We start from the raw sequence: 13,630 nt of genomic DNA on the forward strand, positions 1-13,630 counted from the left end.
GTGGTAGAGCCTCTGAACTTGTAATGGTCTGATCAGCCACAATCAAACATAGCATACCTTGACCCCAATATCATGAAGTCATTTTGGTCCTCAACGAATATGAAGGACGACAAACAAATAACAAATTTTGTTCAATTGTTTTTCAGTTGTGTCTAATTCTTTGTGACATCATTTGGGGTTTTCTTGACAAACATACCAGTGTGGTTTGCCATTTCCTTCCCCAGCTCATTTTACAGATTAGAAAATTTAGGCAAATAGGGTTCAGTGACTTACCCAGGGTCTCACAACTAGTAAGTGTCAGAGGTCAGATTTGAACTCAAGAAGATGAGTTTTCCTGACCCAAGGTTCATAACTCTATCCACTGTACTACCTAGCTGCCTCCTTCTTCCTGTGTATGTCTATTCATAATGCATATGTTTCCTGGGAGAAGAAAGTCATCTCTTGGCCCTCCCCCCTTTAGTTTCCTCCCTTCCTCAAAGATTTTTATGAAATAGCACTTATGAAAGAGAGTAGAATGGATAGAGAATACTGGTCTTGGAGGCAGGAAGACCTAGTTCAAGGTTCAAGCTTTCCCTCTGAGGCACACTTACCTCTGGCCAGAGGCAAGTCAACCAACCTCTCAATGCCTGAGGCATCTCCCTATGACTAAAAGTTAACGATGAGCTGCCACTCTGCATTGTTGGAAGGAGTGCCTTACTCCTAAGAAACCACAAGTCCATACCAAAACAATATCAAAAAATTCTTGTGGATTACTGAACTTTTTTAGAATGGATCCAAAGGATTATAAAATGATAGATAAACCTTTGATCCCATAATGTTGGAACTTGATGGGACCTTTGACCTTAGATGACTAGAGTTGGAAAAGACCTTAAAATACAGAATGTTAGAGATGGAAGATACATCAAGATGGAATGTTGGAGCTGAAAGGAACTTTAAAGCATAGACTATTGATGCTATCAAAGATCCTAGAATATAGAATATCAGAATTTTCTGAAAGGGATCTTAGGACACAGAATAGCAGAACCAAGAGGAGCTTTAGAAGTCTTCTACTCAAATCCCTTTCCTTCTTCCATCGCTACTTTACAGATGGGAAAACTGAGGCCTAGAGAGAAGAAGTGACTTCCCTAAGTTAATACATCATTAATAGTATAGGTAGAGCTAAAACCTCTTACTTCCCCCTGTCCACCAAATCATAACAGAAATTATTCTTAGGAAGACACATGATTAGGAGTTATTCTCCATATTTACCAGTATTAAGATAGTGGTAAGCAGAAGGGGATATGTACAATTGCCCACAGTTGCTATGGTCTCACAATACCCCAAATTCCTCTCCCAGTTTCTTCAGGTCAGCAGAATAGTGGATGATCTAATGTCTCTTCTGTGTCCTAAGGACCTTTCTGGCTCTGATATTCTGCATTCTATAGTCGTTGACGGCTCTGATGTTCTCTAGTTTAAAGCTCCTTCAAGCTCTAATATTCCATTTTAAAGTCTCTTTCAGCTCTAAAAGTCATCTACTTTGTTCTTTCCACCTTCCCCCCCTCCTTCTTTTAGAATGCTTCGCCTCAGTGTAGGGCTGACTTCAGATACTGCATGCGTGAGCACACACACCCACAGATGCACATGCACACATAACTACCCCCCACATACAGCTTTCCTGCTGGTTTGATTAGCTCTTGATTAAGAGGGCATTTAATTAAACACCTTATGAGTTATCAGCGGCAAGTGACATTTCATCAGTGAGGTTTACATCTCTCTCAATCTCTCCCTGCTGCCTCTCTTTCTAGAACTCTAAGCCTCGTGCTTTTAATGTGTGCATTTTAATGGGAAGAGAAGACAGTAAGAATCTTCCCTTCTCTAGCCTCAGTGAGGAACCTTCCACCTCCTAGTTCCAACTGAAAGAAGACATAATGTCTAGGTTAGTAGTTACCAATCTTATGTCACTGCTGATAATCTACTGGTTTTGACCTCAAATCTATTGGACCCTTGCTATACTTAGTTCTCTCTCCCATGATGCCCAATGCTGTGTGGTAGGCTTGGGGCAAAAAAAGGTAATTTGAGGAAGAGAGAGCCACATTTTATGAATAAATATTCTCCTGGGGGTGCTATATGACTGTGAGTTATGGAATATAGCAAACTCTCTGAATAATTAAAGTTACAGGTCATTCAAAGAACAACTGACAGGCAGCAACATGTGACTAATGAAGAATGAAGAAGGAAAAAAGGCTATGATCAAAAGTAAGTATGAGTATTAAAGGAGATAGTTATATGTGAGTGGAGAGAGACAGAGAGAGACAAAGAGGGGGAGAGGAAGAAAGAGGGAGAGGGAGAGAGAGTGCTCTACAGACAGAGAGAAATCTGTCTGAGGGTGAGAGGGAAAGGGAGTGAGAGGGAGCAAGTCAGCAATTGCATAGCCCACATATTCCACTGGTTTCCATGAAATGTTCATTTCTAGAAGAAGGTTGCCAACACCTTGGATGGACCCCATTCTGAAGGATTTATGGGAGATCATGGATGAGAGTTACAAAGCAGGGGAAGACATAGGTGGTCACAATCAGCAAAACTGGGAGGAGGAACATCAATAAAATCACAGAGTCCTCAAAGTATCAAAGAATAGAAATAAATGTACTAGTCACTAATCAAAATTCTGATATTAATTCATGACAGTGCATAACTTAATGAACCAACTGCTCAAAATGTTTGCCATCAGTGCCTATGCATTTCTGAAGTTGATGTACTACAAGCTGACCCACGTGCACACACATTTCTATACTTCCTCTTCATTCTCCCCATCTTGTAGGTCAGATGTTCTCATAACCTTTAAACTTAAGCTCGTTACGTGCCCCGCAGTGGCTACATAAGTCTTTAAAACTCATATTGCACAAATGTCAGTTGCTATTCACAGACTCACTGAATTTTAGAGTTGGAAGGGACCTCAATGGCCAGCTAGACCAGTCCATGACTAACAGGAATCCCCACTTTCATATACTTGACAAAGGATCAACCATCACTTATCCTTAGCCTGAAGGCCTCCAATGAGAGGGACCCCAGTGTCTTCTATGGTAGCCCATTTAACTTTTGTGTGGTTCCAACTGTTAAGAGGTTTATCTGGACATGGAGCCTGTATTTTTTCCTATCCTTTACTCCTGGTTCTTTCTTCTGAACTCAAGAAAAATAAGTCTGATCCCTCTTCTCCATGACAGCCCTTCAATACTTGATAGCTGACATCCTGCTATTTTGAATTTTGTCATGATAATGACTAAAACCAGCTTCCTAATTGTTCTTATTGGGGCAGCTAAATGATTCAGTGGATAGAGTGCTGGACCTGGCATTCGGAAGTCCTGAGTTCAATCTGGCCTCAGATACTTACAAGCTGTGTGATTCTGGGCAAGCCACTTAACCCTGTTTGCCTCAGTTTCCTCATCTGTAAAACTAATTGGAGAAGGAAATGGCAAACCACACTGGCATCTCTGCCAAGAACACCCCAAATGGGGTCAAAAAGAGTTGGACATGACAGAAACAACTGAACAACAAAAGATTGCTCTTATCATAAAACAATTTTATTCAACGACTGCACTTCCACCTATGTTTTAAACATCTTAGAGTAAAAACTGTACATCTTTTTTTAAAAAATCCCACTGAAACAAGCTGTATGACTCTAGTTGTCCTCCTGCTTATACTGAGTGGGCTACCTGACCATAAAGAGGAGAAGGGAGAAGAAAGTTTGTAACCACCCTAGGTCTCTCCACCTTGGTCACAGTCCCACACTGACTATTCCTTTTGCCTTCACTGCTTCCACTACTTAAACTCCCATGCCTTTCTTTATGGTTAACTCCAGAATCCCTTCTCTAAGTGCCCTTCAGTTCCTCCTCTTGGGTTTGCTTTAGCTTCAAGCTTTTTCCAACATCCAAACCCCTTTTCCTTCCACAGAGTTGCTACATTCTGCCAGCTTTCATTCATTCATTCATTTAGTAAAAATTGACCAAGAGCCAACTGTGTTCAGGGCACTGTGAAGGGCTACAGAAATGAAAAAAATACCCACCCCTCCCTCGCCACATACACTTTAAGGAACGTATTAATTGGAGATAAGTCAGGGACAGGACATAATAAAACAAAGAACAGATTAAGTATGCGATGTTAGGCAAGTCCCCTGACCTCTCAGAACTTCAGGTTCCTTATCTGTAAATCACTAAGATTCTGTAAGTGGCCAGATGGGAATGGGGGGGGGGCAGGGGAAGGCTCCCCCCTCCTGAAACATCTCCCCCATTAGCCTGTCCCTGATGCCTGGAAATCTACTTTTAATGAGTCAATCTTTTGGGTTGAACATTGCTTACTCCCTTGAGCCTCTCAAAATGCAAATTCTTATGTTGCAAACTCTTGAATGTGAATGAATTTATTATATGTTTTAGTCCCAGAGATGTAGAATCAAGAAAGCTCCGGCCGACTGAAGATGATTAATGCTGAGGACAAACTTGGAAGGCAGTGTAGTGTAATGGAGGGAACATTAGTTGGGGGGTGGGGGGTCAGAGGACCTCATTTTAAAATCCTGACCCTGCCAACTACCACTTGAGTGACTAAGTCACTCCATGTCTCTGGAGTTCCACTTCTTAATCTATAAAAATTAAATCTTCTTGCTATTTGGGTGACCCTTAGCATATCACTTTGGAAGCTGGGCTCAGTTTCTTCATCAGTAAAATGACGGGATTGGACTCCCTAACCTTGAACGCCTCTTCCAGCTCTAAATATTTGATTCCACAATCTGGAAAGGCTCTTCCAGCTCTAAATCCATGATCCAGCGAGCTCTGGGACCTTAGGGACAGGCTCTAAGAGATCACTGGCTATAAATCTGGTCTATGTTGTCCACAGGTTTTACAACGGTTGAGGTGCCCTTTGGATTCCTGGAGTCATATCCTTGTTCTGCGGAGTTAAGAAATTATTTTTATATAATTTTCTTCCTGGTCATACCAGCTCCTTTTCCTCCTCTCTAGTACTTAAGAAGAAAAGAAAAGGAGGGAAGGTGGCGGGGGGGAGAGCTGACTTCTCTCTCCATGCCTGCGCTCTCTTCTCTCCAGCCCCGTATTGATTTGCCCTTATTGCTTCCCACCCTGGTCCCCCGTCACCTTTACATGGTTTAATTAACTGCTCCTTCATTCCCATGCTCCCAGCCCCTCCCCTGGGCTTGGTGTTCGGGCCCATCACCTAGCTCCCCAGGAACTCAAATTAAAAGACTGGGCGAGGGAGAGGCTGGAGAATGCGGAGAGATGGGTGGGCTTAAAAATAAATAACCCACCGCACACTGATGGGAAGTTTGCGGGGGCTCGTGTCACGGAGCTGCCGCCCCGCTTCGCTTTGACATTCACATCAGGGCTCCCAGCGCCTGCCAAGAGCTAATCAGGGCCCGACTAAACGGCTCCTTCCCGCACCTTTTCGAAGCTGCGGATAGATTTCAATTAAGATGCCTTAATACCAGAGCTGCAGCCAGAACAGCTCCAATCTGCTGCAAGGGAGATGGGGGAAGGAGATGCCAGGGAGCGCCGCACCTTGTCTTCCCTCCCTCCCCTCCCCTCCCCTTCTCTTCGTTTCCCAGCACACCGCTTCCTTCAAGGACCTTTTGTCCCCTTCATGGAAGTGGAGAGAAGTGAAGAGCCCTGGGCTGCAGCTGAGGCTTGGTTTCCTCCCCTCCCCTCCCCTCCCCTAACCCACTCTGCTCCCAGCCTGCCTCTCCATCCTTATCTCTGTGTTCGCCCTCTAGGAGCCTGCCCACCAGTCAGTCACTCAGCACCCCTTTCCCTTCCTCCCACCCCACGATCTCTCCTGCCTTCAGGACTTTGTAGCACTTTATAACCTGAGATTCGTAGATTTCAGGGGGTTCATGAACTGGGGGTAAGGGGAATTATTATTATTTTTACTAACCTGTACCTGAAATTTAGCATTTTGTTCAATTATGAGTACAGGCAACAGACCAGGATAGTAACAGTAGCACCGGTAGCATTTTCACCAGTAGAAATCACAGATATTTTCATCTCCTATTACAACTGTTGCAGATATCTTCGAATATCAGTTATGCTCATCACTACTTCAAATTACTTTGGCTATCAGACCCACTCCTAGCTATGTAGCACAAATATGGGTTTTTTAAAAAAATATTTTTATAACTGCCCTCCAATATAATTAGATTTCTTTGTAATTCTGTATATTTTATTTTATGCATTTAAATTTATGCATTTAAAATGTTATTCTGAGATGAATTCCATAAACTTCACCAGCCTGCCCAACAGGTCTAAGACATAAAAAAGATTAAGTACCCCTGAATTATATGTTTTCCAGCATCTGCAATGCTAGTTTCCTTCTCTTGGCCCCTCTCTTTGAAGCCCAGACCACAGCCCACCTCATCCAGAAAGCCTTCCTAGACCACCACTCCAGTCCATACAGATGCATCTTCTTTCAAATTTGTTTGGGTTTATGGTCTATGTTTGTGACCTCAACCCCATATTTCATTAAAGAACTGAACTTCAGAGAAAGAAACTTTTTCTTCTAATGCAGATAAGCAATGGTTCTACAACTTAAAAATCTCAGATGGATTGCCTCTCACTTGGGAACTGAAAGGTAAGTGACTTGTTCAGCATTGCACAACCAGTCCTTCTCTGGGGAGGGATTTAAACCCACGTCTTCTTGATTTCACCCACTATACCTCACTGCCTGTCACACAGGATCATAGTACAGCTCTAAAGGCCTTCTAGTCCTACCCAATCACTTTATAGACGAGGAAACCAAGGAAACCAGTTAAGTGACTTGCCTAAAGTCACACAGATAATCTGCATCAGATTGAACCTGGATCCACTTCAGTTCCAAACACAGCTCTCTGTTCATTACAACCGCACTGCCTTTCATGGTCTTTGTTACCTATTTGGAAATTAATTAGGCACGACCTTGTAATCATTCTTGTTTTATTATCTATCTTGTCAGATATTCATTCCCTATCTCCCCAAATGGACTATCAGCTTTTTGAAGGTAGGAATTGTTTTATACCTACGGACCTCCTATTGGACTTTTGATAGGGGATTAACAAATGTTTTCGGGGCAGCTAGGTGACACAATGGATAGAGTGCTGGGTCTAGAGTCTGGAAGTTCTGAATTCAAATCAGGCCGCAGACACTTATTAACTGTGTGACCCTGGGCAAGTCACCAAACCCTGCCTGCCTCAGTTTCCTTATCTGTAAAATGGGCTGGAGAAGGAAATGGCAAACCACTCGAGTATCTCTGCCAAGGAAACCCCAAGTGGGGTCATGAAGAGTCAGACACAACTGAGTCAACTAAAGAACAACAAATATTTGTGGAGGGATATAGGAGCATGACAGCATCCTAGGAGCCTCCTCCCATGAGGAGGCCCTTCCTTACCTGGTTCCCACCACCACCATCTCTCAGAGACTTCAAGGCTGGAGGGAGATGTCTGGAGCCCCTGCTGTGGGGGCACAGTTCTCGAGCTTTGGTTCTTTTGACCCCCTCTCCTCCTTCCTTTCACATACTAGAATTCATGAGTACCCCCCTTTACATCTAACAAACATTAAATGACTTTTGATGCTAAGTTGAAACTTAAAATAATAAAAATTTAAAAATAAAACAAAATGTCAGTTATCAATATTATTACTTTTCAACAAAAAGGAGGTTTCTGGCCTATATGTACAACAGGGTGACAGTGTGGAAAGAGCACTAGTCTAGGAGTTAGGAGATCACTGGATTGTAGCTTTAGAGTGGGGAGAGATTTTGGAAGCTGTCACTGGCTTCTTGTCCTGGTTCTGCCACAGACTCACTGGATGACCTTTCTGGGTCTATTTCTTTATCTCTCAGTTGGGGATAATGATACCTTCCCACCCTACTTCACGATGCAATTGAAGGTACTATTTGAAGTCATATTCATGAAAATACCTTGAAAATGATATAGACTTGCAGAAGGAACTTTTATCACTCTAATTCATTAATACATAAATTCATTCATTTATTCAATTAACAAATTAATTTTCCCTGCTTCAGAATATACAGGACCCCTAAAAGTGAGATGCCTAGGATTCATGATGTTGCAGGAGGTCCATGAGGGATACATACCTAACCAGTGTTCTCCAGTGAGTTTGCCAAAGCCATCCCTGTAGGCCTCCCAGCCTCGGAAAAAGTTGACAGAACCATCCTCCCGACGCTGGAAGACCTGTGAAGGAGAGAGTAATGAGGAGGGAGTATTAGACTGGAATCCTAGAGAAGAAATGAAATCCCTCTCTTCCCCCCATATCCACATGACAGGACCAAGAGAGTTGCTCTCAACCTGTGGGATGTGGGTCCTGTGCTGATGTGGCTTGATGTGGGCTCAAGCTAAGCTCAACTTTCTGAAACTTCTTTCTCTAAGGAAGCTCAGTTTATAGGCAAATTCTCCCAGAAAGTGTCTGAGCTGATTGCATCTACTCTATCTGGTTAACCTGGAAATCACAGCTGGATCTTTGTTTCGTAGGTTCCTTGGGAAAGAACTCAGGTGCTAGAGCCAGAGGGCCTGAGTTCAACTTTGGGTACATCAGTCACTTTATCTCCTTTCATCTCAGTTTCCTCATCTGTAAAATGATCAGATTGGATCTGATGACATTTGTGATCTGTTTCAGGTCTTGGCCTATGACTCTAGATCCATCCTCTGGTCTTATTTAAGGCCCAGGCATGCCATACTTCCCAGAGAGGCTCTACCTAGGGTGTTTCATTTAAGAAAAATCTGGAGACCTGGGTTCTAGTCCTGGTTCTGCTACTAACTCATTGGACACCCTCTGTGGACCTCAATTTCCTCACCTGTAAAAAAGGAATATGGATGAAATGGCCACAACGCCCCTTCTTGCTTAACAAGAAAAAGAAAAAGAAAAAAGCTTATGCTGTTAAAAAATATATATCCTTTCCTTTGACAAATAGCAAGAGGTTGGAATCTCCTCTCACGTCTCCTCCTGACTCCCAAAGGGCCCCATATAATTACACGATTTGCCAACAGCCAAATTACTGTCATGCCTTGACAAAGGTGCCAGAGGCCACCAAGGGAGCCGGGGATGGAGATTCTCCCTGGGAAGGATGAGAGAAGACAAGAAAAGGGAAGCCTGGCTCTCTGGCCAAGGTATGCCTGGTGTGCCCATGAGCCCCTGTGGTGCTTACAGGGCTTCCTTTTAATAACATCCTTGATTTGGGACTTGGGAATCCCAGTGGCTAAATTGCTTTGAAATAAATGCCATGTCGGTTCGTGCCAGAGCTGCCTTGAGTATTTATAAGATTCACTGACAATTCTGTTCCTTGCTTGTTACACACACACACACACACACACACACACACACACACACACACACACACACACACACATACACACACATACACACACACGTCATTCTCATTAGCCAACATTTTCCTTCCTTTGTTACTTTGCCATTTATTTATCAGAGGTGGAATAAGTATTAGCTAGCATTCCTCACTGGGACCCCGTCTACATACATGTATGTCCAATTAGTCAAAGATGATAGTATCTGAGGGATTTCGAGCTAGAAAAGACCTTCGAGTAATCTAGTCTAACGTCCTCATTTTACAAATGAGGAAATTGAGGCCTAGAAAGGGGGAAAGAGTGGCCCCAGTGAATGTAAACTCCACATTTTTCTTATTGAATGAACTGATTTGGTTTGATTTTGAAACCTCAAACAATATTCTCCTTTGCAGACTGGAGCTTCCCAGACTCACTGCTCCTGGACTGCTAATTTCTTTGGGGAAATGTCAAATTCCATTGTTTGGGCAGCTTTTACACGAGGAAAATGGAAGGAGATGACACATCTTTTTCTTGCTCTGGTACCTCGGATCCAATGAGACACTGAATTTTAAAAATCCTCAGAAAGGGCTGGTTCAGCATGGAAGGAAATCCGATAAGATTTGAAAAGATCTGAGATGTAAGTGGGAAAGGTATTGATAGTTAGAGATTTGAACCCTAAGCACGTGCATTTTTTTTTAAAAGTCCTAATCTTTGGCAGAAACACAGGGACCCAAAGGAGACTCTAAGTCCAAGTTTCTATTTGTAAAATGAGAGGATTGAACTAGATCAGAGGTTCTTTACTTTTTTGTGTGCCAGTCTAGTAAAGCCTGGGAGCCCCTTCTCAGAATAATATTTGTTGCCTACATTTATAATAGAAGAAAATGCTGAATTACAATTAGAGGTTAGTTTTTAAAAAAAAAAGATATAATTTTTTTCCCATCCAACTTTATATATTGCCTGAAATTTATCCATTTAACCCCAGGTTAAGAACCCTTGGACTAAATAATTTACAAAGTCCCTTTTAGCTCTAATGTTCTATGTTCTGATATTGTCTATTCAAACATTCTCCATTTTATGCTCTGAGGTCCCTCTTGGCTCTGATGGACATTCGATGTCCTAAAATCTCATACAGTTGTATCATTCTTTGACCATCTGGCACATAGTCCATCCCTCTAGCTCGAGGTACGACTGAAAGAGAATGACTGATTCTATTTTTTTTAAGATGAAATACAATAAACATTTATTAAGTGCCCATTATGGGCCAGGCTCTATGCTAAGCACTGGAAATCCCCATCTCTGCCCTCAAGGAGCTTCCCTTCTAATGGAGGAAGATAATATACAAAAGGAAGCTAAAGTGGTAAGGACGGAGTGGAGTCCAAAAATACAGCTAATGGAAAATGAAGAGTCAGCTGGGCCCCAGAACCCTCACTCACCCGCACCTAATCATTTCCAAGTCTTGTTAAGTGTATCTCAACTATCCCTTGAATCTGTCCCTTCTCTCCACTCATACTGTCCCCATCCTGATTCTGTTTCCATCACTTCTTTCCTGTACTATTGTAATAATCAGCTTTTTAAAATTATTATTTATTTTTAACATTTTTTGTAACTTTGAGTTGCAATTTCTGATTCTATTATTTTTCCCCTATTTAATAGTATTTCCTCCCAATTACATGCAAAGAGAGTTTTCAACACTCACTTTTACAAGATTTTAAGTTCCAAATTTTTCCCTCTTCCTCCCCTCTCCCCTCCCCAAGACAGCATGCAATCTGATATGGGCTATATATGTACAATCATATTAAATACATTTCCACATTTGTCATGTTGCGAAAGAAGAATCAGAACCCAAAGGGAAAACCATGAGAAAGAAAAAACAAAAAGCAAAAAAAGACAACAGAGAGAGAATATGCTTCGACCTGCATTCGGACTCCATGGTTCTTTCTCTGGATGTGGACAGCATTTTTCATCACATTGCATTGCTGAGAAGAGTTAAAGTCTACCAAAGTCAGTCACTGATTCTATTATTAAATAAGGAAGATTCTGCATCTTAGGCACCTCCTTGTTTATACCAGAGAGGGAAATTCTATAAGACAGGCATTTTTATGGCACCTACTAAATGCCTAGTAGTGTTCTACTGAGAGGTGTGGAAAGAAAAGTCTCAGTCAGTGATGCCCTCAAAAAGCTTACTCTCTGGATGGCAGAGGAGAGGTATGTGTTTGCTCATACTGCTTTCTCATCCTCCTCTCTGCCAGTTTGAACCCTACCTACCCATCTTTTAAGGTCTAGGTTAAGTTTCACTCCTTCCATGCAGCTTTCCTTGACTCTTATTCCAACCTATGCCCTTTCCGTTCATGAATTCTTGTAGTGTGCCCCTAGCATTAAATACTAAGACCTTTGTTTGACACTTAAAAACCTTCACAACCTGTTTCTAATCTACCTTTCCAGCCTTACTATATATGACTTGTCCTTACACATTCTACAGGTCAACTAGGTGGTACAGATCGGGTAGTGGACTTGGAATTAGGAAGACTCATCTTCTTGAGTCCAAATCTGGCCTCACACACTTACTAGCTGTATGACCCTGGGTAAGTCACTTAACTCAGTTTGCCTCTGTTTTCTCATCTGTAAAATGATTTGGAGAAGGAAATTCTAATTTCTTTGCCAAGAAAACCTCAAATGGGGTCACAGAAAGTCAGACACAACTGAAAATGACTGAACAACAACATATTCGACCTATCCAGCCAAAATGACCTACTTCTTATTATTACTTTCTCATGTTATGCCCTCTCTCATCTCCTTGCCTTTGTACAGGCCATCATGCCCCGACTAGAATAATTTCCTTCTCGGCTTAGTTCAAATGCTACCTCCTACGTGACCCCTTTCCCGATCTCCCCCCCTCTCCAAACAGAAGTCTTCCTCCTCCAAAAAAATTTAACTTTTATTTGTTTTGAATATATAGATGGGAGAAAAATTAACTAATTAACTGTATAGTAGAAAAATTCTGTATTCACTGTTTTGGGCATAAGCCTTCCAGAGACAGATTTGTTAATTAAGTAATTCGAAGCATCTCTGCTTAGAGATAAAACCCAAAGGGACAGGCATCCATCATGCCTTTGAAACTCTCTGATACAAGCCATTCTAACTCACAATTTATAGTTTTACCAAACAAAAAGATAAAATTTCTCAGTAAGATAAAAAATAGTAACAAAAGTGAGATGAAAGTTCAGGTAGCAGTTTTGATTCATGAAACAGAACGATACCCACTGGGCAATCTTTCAGGATCATTTTCTAAAAGCAATTCAATCCCTTTTTAACCATTCTTGTAAAGTATTGTTCTTTCAGCTTGGTCAAAGGTGAACTGAAGAGATACTTCTATTAATTTAATTAATCAAACAATATTTTCTTCTCTTAGTCTGATCCTAATCAGTTCGTAGACCTGACCACTTAGCAAGGAGTCCTTCCTAGGCTGAACAGACCTATTCTTTTAGAAGCTGATTAGGTCTGGATAAGAATGATATAAAAAGATTTTTGAACTATTAAAGAAAGACTAATAAATGTTTCTCATTCAGATTAGACCAAGGCCTTCAGACTTAGCCCTGCCCTAATACTATTTTGCATCCTGTAGTCTAAAATGGGAAATGGGTGGGCTTCAACATGCTTTCATAATGTATCTGTATCACCAATCTAGCAGAGTCGGTGGCATGTAGCAAGCATTTTAATAAGTGCTTGTTGATCATCGCCACTTACCTTGGGTATTTTCATATATGTATGTGTTCCCTTATTTTATGTACATGTACCTGTGCTCTCTCTGTATAGAACATAGGTTCCTTGAAGGCTGAGACTGTTTCAGATTTCATCGTTTGTCCCAGGCTTAGCCCGGCGCACGGCATCCAGGAACCACTTCATGAATACTTGCTAACTAATGAAGCTTAATGACTGCTTAGTTGAACTCTTGCTCAGGTGTGCCACACAACCCAGCTCTCCCTCATGTACTACCAAGCACTGGGATCCCTTTCTTTAGTTGTGTAATGGAGACACATGACCTCCGTTGTCTTCCCCTTGGAAGAGATTGGGTTTTCATCTCTTTTATTTCCCCCAATATCACCTGGGCACATGGTGCATGCTCACTAACTGCTCCTTGCATGGGTTTGAATTTGAACTTCCAAAGCAGCCTAAATGAGGGGTTGAACAGATGATATCTGAGGTCCCATTTTTCTATAAATTCTTTACTTTATATAGGAGCATGTCACACATATGTGCTGAGGAAATGCCTCATAAAGGAAGATCACTCTAAGAAGGCTTCTTAAAGGAAGTGGCTTTGCATCTGCG

General features: G+C 41.8%; 1 protein-coding gene across 2 annotated transcripts in view; it reads right to left on the reverse strand.

Moving 5' to 3' along the window:
- The window catches only part of FIBCD1 (fibrinogen C domain containing 1), a 67,328-nt gene that overhangs the window by 10,138 nt on the left and 43,560 nt on the right, over window positions 1–13,630 (reverse strand). For both annotated transcript variants that reach the window (XM_072632738.1, XM_072632740.1), the window contains one exon: window positions 8,101–8,197. In XM_072632738.1, the coding sequence (XP_072488839.1) occupies window positions 8,101–8,197 (97 nt within the window). The remainder of the gene's footprint in view (window positions 1–8,100; window positions 8,198–13,630) is intronic.

The sequence above is a fragment of the Notamacropus eugenii genome, chromosome 1, assembly GCF_028372415.1.
Source record: "Notamacropus eugenii isolate mMacEug1 chromosome 1, mMacEug1.pri_v2, whole genome shotgun sequence".
Lineage (NCBI taxonomy): Eukaryota > Metazoa > Chordata > Mammalia > Diprotodontia > Macropodidae > Notamacropus > Notamacropus eugenii.